Source organism: Lissotriton helveticus, chromosome 8 (assembly GCF_964261635.1).
Source record: "Lissotriton helveticus chromosome 8, aLisHel1.1, whole genome shotgun sequence".
NCBI classification, from domain to species: domain Eukaryota; kingdom Metazoa; phylum Chordata; class Amphibia; order Caudata; family Salamandridae; genus Lissotriton; species Lissotriton helveticus.
The window spans coordinates 1,040,023,655-1,040,045,988 of NC_136069.1; the positions used below are offsets into that span (position 1 = coordinate 1,040,023,655).

At 44.5% G+C, this 22,334-nt stretch overlaps 1 protein-coding gene across 8 annotated transcripts in view; it reads right to left on the reverse strand.

Annotated features, from left to right (window-relative positions):
* The window catches only part of SH3KBP1 (SH3 domain containing kinase binding protein 1), a 1,542,178-nt gene that overhangs the window by 390,323 nt on the left and 1,129,521 nt on the right, over positions 1–22,334 (reverse strand). For all 8 annotated transcript variants that reach the window (XR_013599915.1, XR_013599916.1, XM_078657888.1 and 5 more), the window contains one exon: positions 18,107–18,182. Coding sequence is in view for 6 of the 8 variants with exons in the window: in XM_078657888.1 (XP_078514014.1) it covers positions 18,107–18,182 (76 nt within the window). In the remaining 2 variants the exon portion in view is untranslated. The remainder of the gene's footprint in view (positions 1–18,106; positions 18,183–22,334) is intronic.

Consider the following 22,334-nt stretch of genomic DNA (forward strand, 5'->3'; position numbering starts at 1 on the left):
GCCTGCCCACGGCTCACAAAGATTTGGCACCCACTGTAAAACAAAATGGTGCCTTCCGCTGCCACCTGGTATTGGTGCTGGTGGGGAGCCAGCAAGGGCTGAGAGGGCATTGGGCCTGCCCACACAGCCCCCAACTTATAGAAATTAAAAACAACTGTGTGCCCTGGCTGGGAACTGGGGCACTCAAAAAAGTTTTTTAAAAAGCCAAAAAAAGAATACATGAGTGGCAGGAGACACTCAGTTATTACTCACAGCTCCTGTAAGGAGCGCCCTTTAATGTCCTAGGGCTTTTTGAAATGACTTCTTGTTGGTGCCCCTAGAAGAAGCTGGGGCACCATTGACCATTTTTTCTGATGTTGTGGTGGGGTGCAGGGACTGCAACATAACAAACCTCAGTAAATCTCCTGGGTCATTGAATCCATGACCTCAGGATTATTTTTTAAAGCACTCCGAGCTGGAGCAGTTTGCTCTTTAGCTGGAGTGCACTGCCCTGTTGAAGTTGATTCTATGGCTGCATTTCGTGGCCTGAAAGATTTTAAGAAAAGACACAAAGACATATTTAATATTTTATTTAAAAAAATAATATATATAAAAAATAACCTGAAACCATCAGTATCATTAAACATTGTAATTTATGAATTTATGAAATATACCTTTTATTATAGCTATTGGTGATTTTTTGACAAAGCCAATCGGTCTGCTTAATATATGTTGATGTGCAGACCACCTAGTAAAGTCAATAGGCCCAATAGGCCCCGCCACTATTAATTTGGTATGTTGACCCTTTGACAAAGCCAGTAGGTCTGCCACGCTCAAAATTGCACTTTTTATATTGTTACATGACAGTCAGCCATGATCCGTGGTTGGGGATGGGTGCTGATGCCCTCTCCATGCACTGCAAATTACATAATTCATGTCATGTTCTATGACATGAGATTTCTTAGTGAGAAACTAAGCAATGCAATCATATAGCTATAAAAGAGGGTCAATGTGTTCGTTCTCCTCTTTAATGATATCTTCAGGAAGCTGCTTGCCAGGGGGGCTGGGGGGAAGGGTGTGGCATGCTGCCACACTGAAGAAGATGTACTCGCCTCTATTTCGTCCCCCTTCCTTTCCTCAGCATTGAGCTGCTCTTCTTGCCAGGCATTGTGCTGAAGTCCTACACAGCAGGTTTGGCTGTCTGCAAACGGTCATATGCATGGCCTTGCCATAATCCAGACCTTTTGGATAACTACCACTGTGCAAGGCTGAAGGCCATGTTCAGAGGTGGTTGGCTGCCCATGATCATTTCGATGCAGGTCCTGACTGATAGCCAGGCCCTGCAGCCAACCCCTGCCATACATAACACAAAGTTGTCTGCAGTAAGGATTTGCGAGAGTTGTATGTATGGCCTGGCTATAGGTCAGGCCCAGTGGCCAATATCTGCTGAGCAAGAACACGAAAGGTTGGGATTGACCGCCTTGTGATCGTTGGGCACCGGATTTGGCCTAATGCCATTCCCTGTGGCCAATCATTGCTGCACTTGGCTAAAGGCCATGTACAGTAGGGGTTTGCCTACCCATGGAATGGTTGGGCTCAGGGTCCCATTGTTAACAGTAGAAGGTGATACGCAAAGGATGTTGGTCACCTACGGAGGGATGCTCACAGGGCCTGCCAAAGCCAATGCCCTGTGACCAACTTCTAGCGCGGACAGCCGAAGGGCATATGAAGTGCCAGATGGATGCTCAAAGAGGTTGGACACAAATCTGGTCCTGTAGCTCTTCAACCCCCACTTTACATTGATAAACGCAGAGCATTGGTACCTCGGCTTGCTGTCAATGTCATGAGTGATGTCACTTATGATGTCATTTGAAATGTCATGAATGATGAGGTCACACTTTGAGTGAAGTTTTAGTTTTATGTTGAGTTTGTTACAATTCTGTTTTACTATAGCAAATAGCTAAGTTTCCAATGGGAGCTAATATCATAATGCTAGTTTTTTGGGCCCACCCACCTTAATTTACACTCCAACCAATAAGAACTGGGTGAGTACTGACATGCCAACCATTCACAATGTATTTGGAATTTTTGTGCAAATTCATCAAACTCCGCCGAAGCTAAAAACAAACCAAAAATCACCGTTTCAACTCGAACTCAGATCTAATCATACCTGTAGTGTTACTTGATTTGCTTATGAAATTTTGATCAAAAACCATAGTTCACAAGTGTTGGCATGTCAAGTTTTGGACAGAGTAGGGGGAGGGGTAGCAAAACGTAAAGAGGGGAACAAGAAAGATGCATTTTCCCATTTTAACATCCAAACAAACCTTTGCTCAGCTCTCCAGCAAAATACGCAAAACTGAATTACACTAGTTTGACGCGGATTCTAGAACTTTTTGTTTTTCAGGGTATCCAAGCCCTTTACATGAGCACCAGTTTAGTTACAGATGGACGCATTGATTTTTTTTTGTTAGGCAAAGGGAGATGATGTGATTTGCCCAGAATCACAGTATGTTGAGCATTGTTGTCAAGACTCGAACCCGGGTCCCCATCTTCGAGGTCGACCGCTCTCCCCTTTAGTTGACATATTTGTAAATCAGGTGTAAAGATTCTTAATGAGTTTGAAGATTTGCATATTTAAATGTATTTGATGCAATTCAATTGCTTTATTTTAAACTTGAGTAATCGTTTCATTAAATTATTACCATTAATATTATTGTTCTTATTAACATAATGATTGATTATGATATTATTATTATGATACTTTACAGGGTTAGGTAGACGATATGGAGGTAATCATAATACTAATGTACATAACTTGACGATGTAGTGGCTGCCGATGTACTGAATGCAATATTATTGTAGGTCAATATTAATGACCTTGACATAGAGTCATGCTACACACACGGGAACGAACAACACGCTCTCAGTAAGGTTATTAGATAACACCATTAAATGCTTTGCTGGTATTAGGGCACCCCAACACCAGAGACATGCCTTTTATGCTTGCTTATCTAGGTTCATGCAAACACAGGCCAAGAGACTTTTTAGATTGAGACAAGAAAACAAGCATTTACAATGCCAAGTTGGCCAAGTCTTGAGTATGCTCCTGCACTAAAGGAGGAGTGAGCCTGAGTGCATGCGTCATCCGACACATATGTTTGAGCATTTCTCCAAATTACTCCTCAACAAACGTTACGGGGCATCCCCACCTGGAGTACACCTAGCATCCAGTACCATGAAATCCAAGGTGTCACAGTAGCTTTGTTGCTTCACTCCTTGCCCCTAGACTCATTGTGCTCACTTGCACACTCTCTAAAATCGTAGCGGTGCGTTCCTGATAAGCTCAGCCGGGCGTTGATGGGTTGCATTCGCAGTGGGGATTACTTGCCCTCCTCCTTCAACCAAGGTGGGCAGACTCACTCCTTTACAATATCATCGTTCAATTTGGGCTAATATGACCATATTATCAGAAATTAATAATATAGTAATGTTACTGATGGCAGACTGTGTTTTTATAACACTAGCGCTGATCGTTGGGCTAACATGACTAACCATGGAAGATTGCGTCGTCACTCGTTGATAACATCAGCGCTCATGATTGTGCTAATCTGACCATAGCATCAGTATTTATTAACATAAGGATGGCAGTTTGCGTTTTTACAATATTAGCGCTGAATATTGGGCCAGCATGACTACAGAATTACAATTTACTAATACTGTCACACTGTGTTGTAATAGGGATCCCGGCCGGGATTCGAACTGTGTATTATGCTCTATAACGGGTGTTGAACTACATTTCCCATGCAGACACAGCACGCATCACGCTGTGAGTGATGTCATCTCGGCAGGCGGACGCCTGCACACGCCCCCAGCCTCACGCGGAAGCAGTCTGTTTACTTTTAGACCTCCCGGTACACCGAGTCGGTTCCTCCCCCAGATAGAGCTCAGAGGGACGACCGGTGTACCGACGGACAGGTGAGCTGTCCAGCTTTGATTCCTTTTACTGGTTGGTACTTGTCATTTGAGAAAATGAATTAGGCGATCTGGGTGTGCAATGAGAGTGATTGAATTTGGTAGCGCATTCTCGCCGTTGGTTCACAGGAACGGCTGTGGACATAAACGAGCGCTTGTAGCCCTCATATGTGTCTATATATTTTAGCACCTCGGCCCTCAGACTTATGGGGAATATGGCTATAGTTGTAAGGTGCAGCATCAGAGATGAGTATAATTACAAAGCCACCTGTGCATATATTAATAAAATGCTTTAATCTGAAAGGGAAAGTAGTGATTTTTACAGCCCTTTTGAAGACACTCGTGTTAACACTGAGATGTAATCAGCCAGATTGTTGACTGTTTGGGTTGTGCTGTATGGTGCTAGAGGTGGCGCACGCCTGGGCTGGTTTGCCCGGGAGTACTAGCAGGTGTTATTTACAATAATGATTATTTATGTTATCTTCTTTATAGTGCGGTGCATCCATCTACCTGAGCTCGCGCCAGGTGAGGTGGGGCTTTTCCTTCCCATCGAGTGGGTGAGTGAACCTTCTTTAAGATACTCAATTGTTTGAGTGGTGACTGATTTAGACAGTCCCTGAGCCGGTCAAGAAGTTCTTGTGACTGGTTTTATACGTCATTGTATGCGTAAATTGCATGCTATGTATATACCTCACACAGTACTCAGTTACATTTTGAATATTTACACGTGTTCTTCTTATATTTAGGATGGGAAGATGGTTACACAGTTACCTACACTACTCAGGTGATATGGTTTAATTAATTTTTATGTAGCAGTAGCATTATTTGGTCCTGAGGAAGCAGCACGAGATCTCGAGACTCTTTTAGTCTGCAGAAACATGTCGACCTTATACAATCATTAAGTGGTTATTTGTTATGCCATTTATTTGCACTGTTTTGATTGATTTAGGAGTGTGACGGTGGTTATTAAATTTGTTGTCCCTGAACACTACCTAATTTTAGAACCCCTTTTCTTATCCTTTCTTTTTCACCCACACCTTTTCACTGCACTGCTATTCAGTATTCCACCAGACACGCCTTTTTCACATCAAATACAACTGCTGTGGTTTTTTCCTGGTACATGGCGTGTCATCAGGCCAGTACAGGTTTTTTCACCTTTAACAGCAGAAGGCAATAGTGTCCAAAGAGATCCCAGATGATGAAGGGCGGTCTCGATGGTGTACTGATGGGAACTCATTTATAAGATAGTTCTCCGTAATATTGTGTAATTGTAGTTGGGTACTTTGTCTGTGTCTGTAGACTCTCTGTTGGTTTATGTTGGTGTCATTTCTGTTCAGGGGATCCAACATTCAGAGTCTTTAAATAACCCCTGGGACCTCCATTTGTGTTTAGTAGTTTTGTGCAGCTCCCGCTGCAGGTCCTATATTCCTGTACCGTAACTATTTAACTATTTATCATTCCAACACCTGACTCATTCTACTTCCCTGGTCGATTGGTTGAGTGTGTTTTACCTTCGGGCCCCATTCACCGATCCAATGGCCACCAATCATGGTCTAGCCTTTGATGATGCAGAAATTGATTCCATACTAGCAGAGAATCCGAGTATTTTGGACAATATACCTTCGGTCCAATTGACGAGTGATGATGGCTGGGCAAAGATCCTTGTACTTAAGAAAAGCCAGGCAAGGGTCTGCGTCCATGGCATTATTATGGCAGAATACCTTAGGGGCAACTGTGCTCCTAGTGGGTTGATAGTCAATAATGCCCCTCGCCTGTTCCTTGATAATAAAGACTTCTGTAGGGACTGGTATCTCATCGCATGGAAGTGCACAAGGGATTGGCTAGTTTTAATTATTAAAACTGCCAAGAAGAAAGCTGACGAAATTATGGTTGAAATTCAGACCCTGGAAGGTCAGATTAGGACTACATTGTCTGGCAAGCTGTTTAATAAAGGCCAAGACGAAGGGAACAAAACGAGCAAAGAACTGAGGGATTCTATTCTGGTGCAGAAACTTGAAAAATTCAAGAAAGATCTGGCCAAGTTTTCCGCAGAGACAATATATCCCTACACTGGTGACAATTATGTCCCTGCAGCCTTCAATAACAACGGACGTACTGGGGGTTCCACCTATGGTACGTCCAATTCGGATGAGACATCTACCGATTCTGACTCTTCCAACCAGGGCAGCTATAAAGGGGGTGCGCGAGGACGTGGCAACAATAGGAGAAACAGAAGGGGTTACAATTCCTACTATAGCCAACCGCCCTGTCCTACTTGGTGGCAACCATCACCATGGGGCCCACCTTCATTTCCTCCTCCGGGCCCTTACGGACCACAACAAGCATTCCAAGATTTCATTTAGCAGCCTTTTTTAGGGCAGGGCTTTGGACGCCCGAGAGGCCGGCGGAGAAGCCAATCACAAGGCCAAGTGCGCTGGAACCTTGCCCCAGCACCAATGGAACTGAGGGACGGCAAGAAGGTCCCACGGGAGCAGGCGGGAACGTCAGCCTCGTGATTAACTTGAGTAATCATTGCCTGACTCAGATTGAAGAACAAGTCTTAAACAAAGGGCTGGGATATGTCCAAACAAACAAGGGTGATCCTTTCCTTATACAAACTGAGATGGGGAAGTTCTTTAGGAAAATCAGGCTCCACTATTTGTTTGCGAACAAAACCTCTATGTCACAGGGACCTGATACCAAGAACACTGGTCTTAAGAGACCCTCTACTTTCAACCCGAGTCTAGCCGGGTTGCCCTCCAAGGTACAGACCTTTGAAGAGGCTGTGGACCATGACCTTAGACAGTTGTACCACCAACCCCAAAACTGTTTTATGAACCTTTCCAGAGCGGAACAGGAAGCCGTTAAGACACTGGCCAATTTGACGTCCGTGATCATTAAACCAGCGGACAAGGGTGGGGCAATTGTCCTCATGGATACAGACACATACCGTGATGAAAGCATGCGCCAATTGAATAATACCAGGGCGTATCGCAAATTGGATTGTGACCCCACTGAGAGACTTACTGTGGTCATAGGCCACATAGTCGAGGAAGGCCTAGCCGAAGGGTGGATTACACAGAAGGAATCAGAATACCTCCGCACTATCAACCTGAAGATGCCGTATTTTTATACATTGCCAAAAGTTCACAAGACACACCGTCCCCCCCCAGGAAGACCCATTATCTCGGGCATTGGTTCGCTGTTGGAACCTCTGTCTACATTTGTAGATGTCTTCTTGCAGCCCATTGTGCGAGACATGCCTACTTTCCTTAAGGACACTAATGATGTCCTTAGGATCTTGCCAGACATTGAGTTCAACACTGATCTTGACCTCTTAGTGTCTTTTGATGTAGAGAGTTTGTATACATCTATCCCCCAAGCAGAGACATTGGAAGCCATCGAAGGTCTTTTGACCAATAGAGACTTGAATTCCATCACTCCAGTCAGCTTTATCATGACTTTGGCAACTCTAGCCATGACCGAGAATTTTTTCGAGTATGAAGATTCCATCTATTTGCAGGTTAGCGGGACGAGCATGGGAAGTGTTTTTGCTCCCAGTCTCGCTAACCTGTATGTCCATACTTTTGAACAGACACACGTACTCGCAGACACTAATCCCCATCTCCAGTGTCTGCGAGTATGGAAGAGGTACATTGATGACATTCTTGTCGTATGGCGGGGTACGGTAGACGACCTCCGTCTCTTCCACACATGGCTGAACGAAAGGAATCAATTCCTTAAATTCACGATGGAGTTTCACAAACATCAATTGCCATTTTTGGATTTGCTAATTTCTGCATCACAAGGAGGCCTGAAATCCGAACTATATCGGAAACCTATGGCAAGGAATTCCTTGCTCAACTATGAGAGTTTCCATCCAAAATCATTGAGGGACAATTTACCCTTTGGGCAATTTCTCCGCATTCAGAGGAATTGTTCGACCAGGGTAGCTTTTCGTGAACACTCCCATACACTTGAAGTCCATCTACGGGAAAAGAAATATCCTAAACATCTCATCAGTCGGGCAAGAAAACGGGCAGCGAATAACAACAGGGAAAGCCTGTTAGAAATACCACCCGAGAAAGTACAACAGGAGAGGATCACCTGTGTGAACACATACAGTACCCTGTCTAATAAAATCAAAAACATCGTGTCCAAGCATTGGAAGATCCTTAATACCGGGACGGACACAATACCTCCCCCCCTGTTTGCCTTCAAGAGAGGCCGTAATTTGAGAGACCAGCTGGTTCATACCAGACCTAAAACTGCAATTCCCCGACTGGTTGGCACCCTATGGGACTTACCAGCAGTCAATGGACACCACCCTTGTGGTAGCTGCGCGGCTTGTCCACAAACCAAGAAAACGCTTACCATTGACATTGGTACCGACAGACCTTGGCAATTGAGGAGGTTCACCAATTGCAATAGCGCGAATCTCATTTACTTAATAACATGCCCCTGCAAGCTGAACTATGTGGGGATGACCACCAGAAAAATTAAAACCAGAATTTCTGAGCATAAGAGTTCAATCCGTTGTGGCAAGCAAGCAACGAAAATGACAAACCACTTTTTACAAGTTGGTCACCAGCCCACTGACATCTCGTGGACTGTTTTGGATCAACCATGGATACCTCCCTCTGTTACTGACACTTCTAAATTCCTCTTTAAGTGTGAACAGAAATGGGTTTATAGGCTTCGTAGTGATGTATGTGGATTAAACGATGATATCCCGTGGATGTCGTTATAGACATGAGGCATCCTTTCACATACCTTAGAGCTGGATCAACACATCTTTATGAACCTAGTTGGCCAAGTCTGGAGTATGCTCCTGCACTAAAGGAGGAGTGAGCCTGAGTGCATGCGTCATCCGACACATATGTTTGAGCATTTCTCCAAATTACTCCTCAACAAACGTTACGGGGCATCCCCACCTGGAGTACACCTAGCATCCAGTACCATGAAATCCAAGGTGTCACAGTAGCTTTGTTGCTTCACTCCTTGCCCCTAGACTCATTGTGCTCACTTGCACACTCTCTAAAATCGTAGCGGTGCGTTCCTGATAAGCTCAGCCGGGCGTTGATGGGTTGCATTCGCAGTGGGGATTACTTGCCCTCCTCCTTCAACCAAGGTGGGCAGACTCACTCCTTTACAATATCATCGTTCAATTTGGGCTAATATGACCATATTATCAGAAATTAATAATATAGTAATGTTACTGATGGCAGACTGTGTTTTTATAACACTAGCGCTGATCGTTGGGCTAACATGACTAACCATGGAAGATTGCGTCGTCACTCGTTGATAACATCAGCGCTCATGATTGTGCTAATCTGACCATAGCATCAGTATTTATTAACATAAGGATGGCAGTTTGCGTTTTTACAATATTAGCGCTGAATATTGGGCCAGCATGACTACAGAATTACAATTTACTAATACTGTCACACTGTGTTGTAATAGGGATCCCGGCCGGGATTCGAACTGTGTATTATGCTCTATAACGGGTGTTGAACTACATTTCCCATGCAGACACAGCACGCATCACGCTGTGAGTGATGTCATTTCGGCAGGCGGACGCCTGCACACGCCCCCAGCCTCACGCGGAAGCAGTCTGTTTACTTTTAGACCTCCCGGTACACCGAGTCGGTTCCTCCCCCAGATAGAGCTCAGAGGGACGACCGGTGTACCGACGGACAGGTGAGCTGTCCAGCTTTGATTCCTTTTACTGGTTGGTACTTGTCATTTGAGAAAATGAATTAGGCGATCTGGGTGTGCAATGAGAGTGATTGAATTTGGTAGCGCATTCTCGCCGTTGGTTCACAGGAACGGCTGTGGACATAAACGAGCGCTTGTAGCCCTCATATGTGTCTATATATTTTAGCACCTCGGCCCTCAGACTTATGGGGAATATGGCTATAGTTGTAAGGTGCAGCATCAGAGATGAGTATAATTACAAAGCCACCTGTGCATATATTAATAAAATGCTTTAATCTGAAAGGGAAAGTAGTGATTTTTACAGCCCTTTTGAAGACACTCGTGTTAACACTGAGATGTAATCAGCCAGATTGTTGACTGTTTGGGTTGTGCTGTATGGTGCTAGAGGTGGCGCACGCCTGGGCTGGTTTGCCCGGGAGTACTAGCAGGTGTTATTTACAATAATGATTATTTATGTTATCTTCTTTATAGTGCGGTGCATCCATCTACCTGAGCTCGCGCCAGGTGAGGTGGGGCTTTTCCTTCCCATCGAGTGGGTGAGTGAACCTTCTTTAAGATACTCAATTGTTTGAGTGGTGACTGATTTAGACAGTCCCTGAGCCGGTCAAGAAGTTCTTGTGACTGGTTTTATACGTCATTGTATGCGTAAATTGCATGCTATGTATATACCTCACACAGTACTCAGTTACATTTTGAATATTTACACGTGTTCTTCTTATATTTAGGATGGGAAGATGGTTACACAGTTACCTACACTACTCAGGTGATATGGTTTAATTAATTTTTATGTAGCAGTAGCATTATTTGGTCCTGAGGAAGCAGCACGAGATCTCGAGACTCTTTTAGTCTGCAGAAACATGTCGACCTTATACAATCATTAAGTGGTTATTTGTTATGCCATTTATTTGCACTGTTTTGATTGATTTAGGAGTGTGACGGTGGTTATTAAATTTGTTGTCCCTGAACACTACCTAATTTTAGAACCCCTTTTCTTATCCTTTCTTTTTCACCCACACCTTTTCACTGCACTGCTATTCAGTATTCCACCAGACACGCCTTTTTCACATCAAATACAACTGCTGTGGTTTTTTCCTGGTACATGGCGTGTCATCAGGCCAGTACAGGTTTTTTCACCTTTAACAGCAGAAGGCAATAGTGTCCAAAGAGATCCCAGATGATGAAGGGCGGTCTCGATGGTGTACTGATGGGAACTCATTTATAAGATAGTTCTCCGTAATATTGTGTAATTGTAGTTGGGTACTTTGTCTGTGTCTGTAGACTCTCTGTTGGTTTATGTTGGTGTCATTTCTGTTCAGGGGATCCAACATTCAGAGTCTTTAAATAACCCCTGGGACCTCCATTTGTGTTTAGTAATGCAATGGTTTCGCCTTTGCAAAAGTTAGAGCTATTGGCATTGCTCATGACATTATTTTTATTTATGTTTTTTTTTAAAACATAAATAAATGGCATTGTCATTTACAATGCCAATAGCAGGGCAGGAGAGCAAGCACAAGTGGACAGCTGACTTAACACCAACACATATACTGACAGCAACAGGGGGCCCTCGCTGACTACAGACACACAGATCCGGCTCCCAATGGCTAGCCTCCATTTATGGAGCTAGCCAATGGGAGCCGGGGGACGTTCCTGAAGCCAATATATGTAAACAATAAATTTTGCCTGCGCGAACTGCTTGCGCAGATTGCCAGATCGAAACCTAACCATGAAGTGCACAAGTTTCTCAACCTAATATAAACTTCTGTTCACTTGTACTTAAGTGGTTGTCTATTTACTCACTTATATACTATTGCTCCCCCATTCTTCATTGAGTTGTATTGGGCACCCAACATCGTATTTGTACCATTTCACACATTCATTGTGTGTGTGCCTCATTTATTGCCACTGTGTGTTTAACACCTTCAATGCTAAGGCAATTCCCGCTGGGTGCTGAACATATCCAAAAGCCATTGTTCATGACAAGGTCAGCTCGTCATAAGCACAGCTCCAGTGTACTGCAGGACGAGCTGACCTGGTCATGAGCATGGAAGAGGTTAACACCCGCTTAGCACTGCCCTCCGATTAACCTAACTGCTCACCCACACTACCAGAAAAAGAGAGCATTAGTATTATCTACTTTAGCCTCTGAGGATCTACTGGACTCTGCACACTATACCCCAGTTTGGCATAGTATATAGAAAACAAGAGTATTCCAAGGAAGGATTGGAGACCATCAATATGGAGCAAGAAACGACTTCACTTAAGGCGTTTTTTGTTGAAAGAAAGCCCTCACTCACCACCTAGTGATGACATGCTTCATCATCGGGCCCCACAGAGGGAATCTAGCATCCCCTCTGTGTGCTGCGACGCCAGAACTACTGCGGAGCGGGTAGTGGGTAAGGACAGTGATGTGCAAAGAATATTAAGTGAGTGATGTGAGGTTTAAAATCAGTCTGTAGTGTATCGCAACAATTTTATTAGGATCACTAAGGACTTTATCAATACAATGATGTGTCGGAAATGCGTCCACAATTATTCAAGTGGTAGTTTCCTTAAGTCAGTCGACATGTTTCAGCCACGAAACGGTGTGAATTTACCTGGCATTCTTCAGGACTTGGTGTGAATAAACCCTGGCGGCATGGACTCGCTAAGGTCCACCCTAACCTAGGGACGTGAAAGTGAAAAATAAATAGTGAAAAAAGTGCAAAAAATTAGAAAGAAAAACTGTCTTTCTAATAACTCCTGGTTTAGGAGGCTTCCGATTTCAGGGTTTTCTGCACTTTGATAGTGTGATAGATGCACACCATGGGTCACAGGAGGGGGGTGGAGGCGTAATCGGCACACCGCCCTCAACGCTCGGCACCCTCAGTATACCTAAGACGACCCTCAGCTGGACCCCGAAGATCATCTTCGGGGTCCAGCTGAGGGTCGTCTTAGGTATACTGAGGGTGCCGAGCGTTGAGGGCGGTGTGCCGATTACGCCTCCACCCCCCTCCTGTGACCCATGGTGTGCATCTATCACACTATCAAAGTGCAGAAAACCCTAAAATCGGAAGCCTCCTAAACCAGGAGTTATTAGAAAGACAGTTTTTCTTTCTAATTTTTTGCACTTTTTTCACTATTTATTTTTCACTTTCACGTCCCTAGGTTAGGGTGGACCTTAGCGAGTCCATGCCGCCAGGGTTTATTCACACCAAGTCCTGAAGAATGCCAGGTAAATTCACACCGTTTCGTGGCTGAAACATGTCGACTGACTTAAGGAAACTACCACTTGAATAATTGTGGACGCATTTCCGACACATCATTGTATTGATAAAGTCCTTAGTGATCCTAATAAAATTGTTGCGATACACTACAGACTGATTTTAAACCTCACATCACTCACTTAATATTCTTTGCACATCACTGTCCTTACCCACTACCCGCTCCGCAGTAGTTCTGGCGTCGCAGCACACAGAGGGGATGCTAGATTCCCTCTGTGGGGCCCGATGATGAAGCATGTCATCACTAGGTGGTGAGTGAGGGCTTTCTTTCAACAAAAAACGCCTTAAGTGAAGTCGTTTCTTGCTCCATATTGATGGTCTCCAATCCTTCCTTGGAATACTCTTGTTTTGTTTATGAGATTAACACTGGGGTGCGAGAGTATCCCACTACCCTATCTCTCTTTTTGTTGCAATATAGTATATAGAAAGCCAGATTCCTACACTACTCTACATATATTATGAGCAAAGGGCCTGGCAAACAGCTGCACTGTCACATCAGACCTAAAAGTTGTAAGGTAAATGCGGTGATAGATTTCCGACAATGTCAGCCAAGTGTGTGAGAACAGGAAGTCACGTTTCTAAGCACAATAGGAGTTTTGAAAGAGTGGTTGCTACTTTGTACTGTGTGAATGTTGTAACAAGAGGCAGAACGAGACTAAGAGAAATGCCTATGTATACATAGGTAGTTCAGGATGTAGTATATTAAATTGGAGCAGTGTTGCCAGTTTTAAAATCAATCCCAGACATGGTCCAAGCATCCCTTTGGAATCACTCATCTTCATTTACTTAGAAAAAAGAATTAACTCAATGTTTACTTTGAAGATGAAAAACTAATTTCCCATGCATCGCTGTGGCACACTGTTAGTTTATTCACTAACTGTAATACACAGCCGCAAAGAGACCCACAGAATTTGTAATATCGCCAGGCATTCTTTGCATTTTAAGCAATATCACAATGCACTCTAGCTATCTGGTGCAGTGTCACTATTAAAATTGTTCAATGGGGTGATGAGTGATGCACAACAATATTGTTTAACGAATGTAAGCTGAGCTGAACAGTTTATGGGTGCACTCGTGGGTTGTGTTTCCGTCCAAAACACACCTTGAAATGATGCTAAGTCGTGTATGCATATACTATGCTAATACATCCCCACAGGAGGCACTCCTAATGAAACAGAGTTTCAAATTTGTAAATCCAATGCGTTTTTTTATTGTGAGTTCAATAAAGTTGTTCTTCAAAACAGGTTTGATATTGTCTTCATATCAAAGCATTCATGTAGTTTCCAAATGAGGAACAATCAAAATGGTAACTCCAATGCATTTCGGGCAGAGCCCTTTCTCAAGGAGTTTTAAGGTACAATGTGACGCGCTGCCAACCTTCCCCGGAATGCCCCAGAGCTTGTCTGTGACGCGTCACATTGTAACTTAAAATTCCTTGAGAAAGGGCTCTGCCCGAAATGCATTGGAGTTACCATTTTGATTGTTCCTCATTTGGAAACTCGGTCCCTTTGAAGTGAAGCTCTCGGCGCGCTGGAGAAGCGTGAGCCTGGTGGGGGTGCAGGATGCCAGCAAGTGGAAGGGAACGGGCCAATCTCTTCCACCAGAGGCCCTAAAAACAATACTCCTTGGTAAAATCTGACTCGCCATAGCAGCGGATCAATAGATTTCTCGATGGGTGTTACAGCAGGGTCAACTACTTGGCAAACCTATTTCACAAAAATAATTAGGCCGTACCAGCATTTTGAGGCAAGCACTTTCACTCTTAACACTACCTGCTGGGGTTTAAGATTACTAAACAAAGTGATGCTGGCTAAAAAATTAAAAATCAAGATTGGGTGACAAATCAAATGAAGAAGAATTATTGCTAACTATGAAAGAGTACATCTAAGTTGGACTATAGAGAACATGATCTAGATAGCATCACAGCATGGCAATTTAGCTGGAGAGGACTGCTGTCATCACCTTACAACATATGGTGCAGGAGGTGCCAATCAAAGGCAGACCCCTAGAAGGGATGATGCCTTGCATCTCGTGTGGATTTAGGGGTTGGATTCTGTTATTGCTTCAGCCAAATTGCAGATCCATGGGTGCGACGTCAAGAACCGCTGATGGGGTGAGATTTAGTGGATGGTAACACCAGCCTATACTCCAAGACCTCTGGAAGTGGTTTGAAGGGAGTACAGACTGAGCACACTGGTGTGCTCCTACTGCAGATCCACCGAAAATGATGGCTGAGCTCGTGTGCATAGTTCGGTTAGGGGAGTAAGATACGACAGCAAGTTCAGTGTGCAGTCTCTGAAAGTGCTTCTGATAGATCCATAGTGGTGGAGCCCACGAGCTTCAGTGCTTCCACCCTGTCTGGAATATATATATATATATATATATATATATATATATATATATACAGAGCTTGCTAACGAGTCTTGTGTAGTAGAGGCTTTGCGTGCTTTTGGCAGATACTATATGGAAGACATTAAGATACAGATGGCCCACCAGTGTTTAGCTCAAAATTTGCCCTTTGGGTCCCGGAATTGGTGGAGGTAGAGTGTTTACAGGGAGAAAACATTCACCATGTGGGAAAAAAGAAACCATTCCCAGTATACGCCGGAAAAAAATACAACTTACTCTACGTGGAACAGTTAAAATAATTAAATGAGAAATCTACATTGGAAACAGGAGTACACATTATCAGATTTCCTCATTTCGTTGAGAAGAGGGTGGGCACAATAATAAATACGATATAAGGGGCCTAGAGTAAGTAGTAGAGCTGCTGTTTTGAAAAGACAAATAGGCACCTCAAGATCACAATACATGCCCCCTTCCTGGACTAGCGACCTGTGAGGTATTCGAACCCCTGCACCCGACAATATACGGTACTGGCTGCATTTTTCCCAAACCTGGACTAACAAGCTTCGCAGACAGTTTGTACATTTACTTGCTTGCTGCTGAGTAATGGGCACCTGACTTCCTCTCAGTAGAAAACCTTGGCCAAAACGTAAAGGAGTATGCGACGCGCACTCCGGTCAGGCACTGCTGAGAACTCAAATGTTCCAGACTAGAACCCATGTATGTATTAATACTAAAAGATGAAAAAACTAAAGCAATAGCTTTGCGGTTCAGCGAGCTCAACGTCTAAAGCGTTCTTGTCCTTTAGCCAACTTCACGTAAAAACTTCAAAGCGCAGGGAAGACCAGAGCTTCTAATGAACGCACGCTACTATTCACATGAACTAAGACTCGAGTGCATGGACACGACGATCAAAGTCATAAAGTGCATTACGCGTACACAAAACCTCCTCTCTCTACATGCCCCGTACCCCACGCGTTGAGGGGGGGGGGGTATGCCCATCAACAGGCATAACGTGTTTATAACCTTACAAATCTGCAGTGTTCCGATATGAGACCAGTAGATACGGCAACATATAAACTTGAGAGAATGTGGAGAAAAATGCACGAGTAATCTACAACAGCTGATTGAACTCTGTAGTCACTACAAAAGAACTCGAACAGCATCGCACAGGGTGCTAGAGAGCTATTTCTCAGACCGGTAGAATGCTATCTCCCATTACCTAATGATCCTCGATTGGATCGTGATCCCTTACTCTTGTAGTGTCGCCTTTCACTGTATGAATGTTTTCCTCTCGCCATACCCGAAAAGTTGCATATTCCATCACGGGACACAGGGGCCACACCTTTGTAATCACGAAATACTGTTCCTCGGTCCATATTAAAGGATATTATACCCGCCTCGCCAATATAATAAGTTGTTGAGGCACCCAGAAAGAACGGTGAACACATTCTCCAAGTTTTCCCTATAGTTTCCTCGTCTGCGGGGGCAAGCCCGTGTACCCTTTAGATGCCCGTACCCAACGATGTTCCTTCCTTGAGATATAAGACGTGAACCCTGCTAAACAATGCTGGATGTTTAAGCTCCCCTTAACCGATAATGCTACGTGTCCTACTTCGGAAGAAAGATAAATACTACCGTGGGCTCAACGTCACAGTACCCCATAAAAAAACGATATAGTGGCAGAAAATGCCAGTACTCGACGATGCTATGCCCAGAAAAAGACACAACTTCACCGACTGTGGCTGATTAAGTTCTGATTCCCCACCCGTCAGACTATCCCGTCCATAGTCGTCAGACTATCCAGTCCATAGTCTCCGATGTTATGTTCCAAAGGGTGGTTTTGCCTTTCTCCTTTACCTTAGGATGTTGTGGGCCTCCATGCTCCGATTCTGGTTACTAGAGCAAACCACGGCCACTCGGAGGGGTGAGGCAGGCATTCTACTGTCCGTAGCCTGGGGCCTCGGTGATCTAAAACCTCCGGGAGGACTCGACAGCAACACCGCTTCTCACTCAAAATGGCGCCGGCAAACTCAGCCTAACCGGAAGTGACGCTACCCTACCAACGGAGGTAGGAACAATGAAAGTGCATAGAAACTGCCACAGTGCAGAGGAAGAGAAGACATACTACATAAACAAGCACCTACGAGAACGATGAAAGTGCATAGAAACTGCCACAGTGCAGAGGAAGAGAAGACATACTACATAAACAAGCACCTACGAGGACACAGGGGGCGGGAGAGGACACGGACGGCGGGAGGGGGCGGGAGAGGACACGGACGGCGGGAGGGGGCGGGAGGGGGCGGGAGTGGACACGGACGGCGGGAGGGGGCGGGAGTGGACACGGACGGCGGGAGGGGGCGGGAGAGGACACGGACGGCGGGAAACGTGCACAGGACAGCGAGGGGGGGGCGGAAAGGCACACGGAGGGGGCGGGAATGGACAGACTTTCAGTGAAAGGGGAGGGAACGGGAAAAAACGTAACTCCGCCCTGGGAAAAAATCTCGGGAACGCCCCCGAATCTGGTCCGGCCTTGACGGACAGATCTCTGTTCCAATGGCTAGCCTCCATTTATGGAGCTAGCCAATGGGACAGGGGGGCGTATTCCAGAGTCCTTACTGAAATCAAGAGATTTCTCTGGAGGCGGAGCTAAGAGCTCCGCCCTCCAGCGAAACCTAAAAAGGTCCTTCACCCCAGTGACAACAACAGTCAAATAACAGACACTGCACCTCTTCACATTGCTGTGCTGCTAGAGGGCGCACTCTTGATTTCAACTGAATTCGAGGCAACAGATAGAGGCGAAGATAATAAACACAATTTCGACCTACTTTTTGTTCGTCCATCGGCTTCCAGTTTCACTGGCTCCTGCGTTGATGAAGCGGGCAGCAATTTTCTCCCAATCGTCTGAAAAAAAGAATTGAAAATATGAGCGATTTGTTAGATAAACTGACAGCTTCATACGGTTACAGGCAAGCTAGGGTTGCTTTCGTCCAGAAGAAAGCACAGCCTACAGTATACTAATCAGACATAATACAGGGACAGTCTCTGTGTAAAGGCTTTTCTTAACAAGCATTGGCAAAGTCATAGGTCTTGCCTATACAAGAGCTATTGGCGTTGTCAATGTGTTTTTGCCATGTTGTACAGCACTGTAGGTGCTATTCAGCATGGCTAAAAGTTAGTGGCGTGGAGTGTTCTGGGGAGGACTGGGGGAAGAGTAGAGTGTTGTAGCCTGATTGGATTGAAATGGGATGAGGGGTACTGGACTGGGGTGGATTGGAGCGAGGACGATTAGATTAGTTTGGGGTGGGGAGAATTAGATTGATTTGGGGTGGGGTGAATTGGGGTGTTGTTGATTGGATTAGAGTAGGGTGGTTTGGAGTGAGGTGAATTCGAGTGGGATGGAGGAGGTGGATTGGACTGGACTGGGGGTGTGGAATGAGTTGGGTGGATTGGAGTCAGGTGGATTGGATTGGGGTGGGCTGGAGTGGGGTGAATCAGAGTGGGGTGAATCTAAGTGGGGTGAATTTGATTGGATTGGGGTGTACTGGATTGTATTGAGGTAGATTGGGTGAGTGGGGTGGATTGGATTGGAGTGGACTGGATTGAGATGAATTGGATTGGAGTGTGGTGAGCTGCATGGGTTGGGTTTAGTGGACAGAACTGGGATGTGATGGATTGGATTGGGGCAGAGTGAAGTGGATTGTAGTAGAGTGGGGTGGATTGGACTGCAGTGGAGTGGGGATGATTGGGGTAGGGTGTACTGGTTGGAGTAGACTATATTGGAGTGGGGTGGATTGAAATAGGATGGGATGTTGTGTATTGGATTTGGGAGGGGTGGGGGAGTGGGGTGGGGTGGGGTGGATTGGACTGGAGTGGGGTGGAATGGAGTAGGGTGAATTTGAGTGGGGTGAATTGGATTGGTGTGGGGTAAGGGTGGGGTGGCGTAGATTGGAGTAGGCTGGATTGCAGTGGGGTGGATTGGGGTTGACTGAATTGGAATGAGGTAGATGGGACTGAGAGGGTTCATTTGGATTGGGGTGTATTGGATGGGGTGGGGTGAATTGGATTGGTGTGGGATGTACTGGATTGAAGTGAACTGTATTGGGGTGGGTTGGATTTGGCTGGACTGGGGTGGGGAGGATTGGAGTGGGGTGGATTGGATTGGATTGGGGTAAAGTGGACTGGATTAGGGTGAGGTCGACGGAAATTGGGGTGAGTGGGGTGGATTGGAGTGGGGTGAATTGGTTTGATCTAGAGTAGGGTCAATTGTTTTGTACTGGAGTGGGGCAGATTGGAGTGGAGGCGATTGTTTTGGATTGGAGTGAGGCAGATTGTTTTGGATTGGAGTGGGACAGATTGTTTTGGATTGGAGTGGACAGATTGAAGTGGGGCAGATTGTTTTGCAATGGAGTGAGACAGATTGTTCTGGATTGGACGGCTTGCTTTGGATTGAGTAGGGTAGTTTGTTTTGGATTGGTGTGGGCAATTTGGAGCGGGCCGATTGTTTTGGATTGGAGTGGGTGGATTGGGGAGAGATTAGGGTGGATTGGATTAGGATGAGGTGGATTAGATTGGGGTGGGGTACAATGGATTAGGGTGGATTGATGTGGGGTGGATTGGATTGGAGTGGATTGAGGAGGGTTGAGTGTGGTGAATTGGGATGGAGTTGGTGGACTGGGGTAAGGTGGATTGGATTGGAGTGGAGCGAAGGGTGGATTGCAGTGGAATGGGAAGGATTGGAGTGGGGCAGATTGTTTTGGGTTGGGGTAAATCAGAGTGTGGCAGATTGTTTTGGATTGGAGTGGGGAAGACTGGAGTGGGATGGATTGGAGTGAGGCCGATTGTTTTATATTTGGGTGGGGCAGATTGAAGTGGGCAGATTGATTTGGATTGCACTGGGACAGGTTGGAGTGGGGCAAATTAGAGTGGGGCAGATCGTTTTGGATTGGAGTTGGGTGGATTGGAGTGGGACAGACTCGAGTGGGGCAGATTGTTTTGGATTGGAGTGGATGGTTGCTACAGTGGAAGAGAGATACTGCAGATAGAGTTGCCATTCTTCAGGGCTTTATTCCTTCAATCTCAAAAAGTTTTAGACCTTGGAATTCCATCTGCTGTGCGGAGCTTATGTCCATAGGGAAGTACACAGCCCTAAGAGGATAGGATTGTATTTGTGTTCCATGGCAAACACTGTGCTTCCTTTATCACCTGCCCCCAATAAGAAAGTGGCCAAAAATAGAACTCTGGGAATCATAAGGTAGAATATGGCCGTGTAAATCTTGTTTGTCGGTTTACTTCCATACACAATGGAAAAAGAATGCTGAGGAGCAACACAAGATTCAAAGTAGCAGTACAGCCATAATATGTATCTGCTCCATCCTCCAGAGCGAAGAGTCCAAGAACATGAGCCTCTCTAATGATCTGGCCCTAACTGAACTGTCTAAGGAACAAGGTTATAAAGTGAACCAGGAGTGAGGCATGGAAAGTTCCCAAAGCTTGTGACTTCTTCAGGACAGCTACCATTCAAACAGCCTATCTCTTTCATGGGGGTGGCGGAGCAGCAAGTTCTACTTGAATCTCAAAACATTGTCAGGGAAAAATGCTTTGGGACAGATCAGTGACTGTGACAGTCTTGCAACCTCTCTCTCTCTGCCGTTTACGTTCAACCAACTCATTGATTTTAAGAAATACGAGTGACTATACAAGCCTGATAGAGGCTTTGAAAGTCAACCGTTATCGCTTGTACATAGTGGTTGATTATTCTATCAGTTCAAAGTGTTAGCTTGGCCATGTAAAATGGTCTTGTAGATGTTACATTGTAGCTTGACTGCAGAGTGACTACCTAGCAACAAGTGGCTTCGCTTTGCCTTCTCCATAAGAACTCCTTAGTATTTTCACTTCTTCTTTTATTGTGTTTGATTACTTATGTTTATATTCATTCTCTGGTCTTTGCCTACTCATTAACTTTGTCTTCACTCTCTTCTGGATGTTATGCTTTGCTTCTTTCTGTCTTTAGCACCCGCATTATTATCTCATTGCCTATTACCTATTACTAATGGTCACTTCTGCTTGTTTCTATTTCTGTACTTCTTTATTGTATACCATGTGCAAAATCTCCACCCTCTGGAGCTTGTACATTATAAAGGACACAATACACTACATTATTACTTGAAGCAGTCAACCGTTCATAGGAACTAAAAAAATTAACAAATCCCTCAGTCTGACTAATCTTTGTTTTGCTTCTATCCATTTTAGCACCTAGAAGCTATTTTGTCACAGTGAGATCTAGCAATGGATTGTATAACTTCCCTAACACGGGTAATGCCCACAGATGTAATCTACTGCTGTGGTGCGGTGTTGCTTTACTTTCAAGGCATTTACCTATCATGCACTATATCATTTGTATGGATTTTCAGTGCTATCAGAGGTGCAAGTCTCTTCAAAATTGGTTTTTGAGGAATGCAGAGTAAGGGCCCAATTACGAAGTTGTTTGGAAACTATCCCGAACTAATTGGTTCGGGACTGGTTTCCAAACGAATTGGGTCCTGCGAGTCCGGAGGACCGATTAGGAATCTTCCCAACATTGTTTAGTTGGACTCGCATTGACTTCAATGGGAGCCTGTGTTCTGAATGAGAACATAGGCTCCCATTGAAACAAGCATTTGCAATGCAATAGGTCTCGCATTATTTAAGTTTGAGCTATTATTATTGTAAATGGCAATGTTTTTTGCTTTATGCTATAGTTTTCTTATGTACATAAAAAGCTACATATAAAGTATTTGTTGTTAAAATTATTTATGCAGTATTTAAATTTGTTTGCATAAAAGATTACAAGAATATCTTAGCAAAAAAGTTAAACTTTTTAATGGTAATTGACTAAATGTCCATTTGTACATTTTAATTTCAAATAGGTAAGTGTAAACATCACAAATATATTGTGCAAACAGTGCAAAATATTTTAGCCATAAATATTTTTGTTTTACGAGGTAGTTTGTAAGAAAATGATTGTAAAAGGCAAACACTGTAATTAAAATGTAACATATAACAGTACAGTTATGG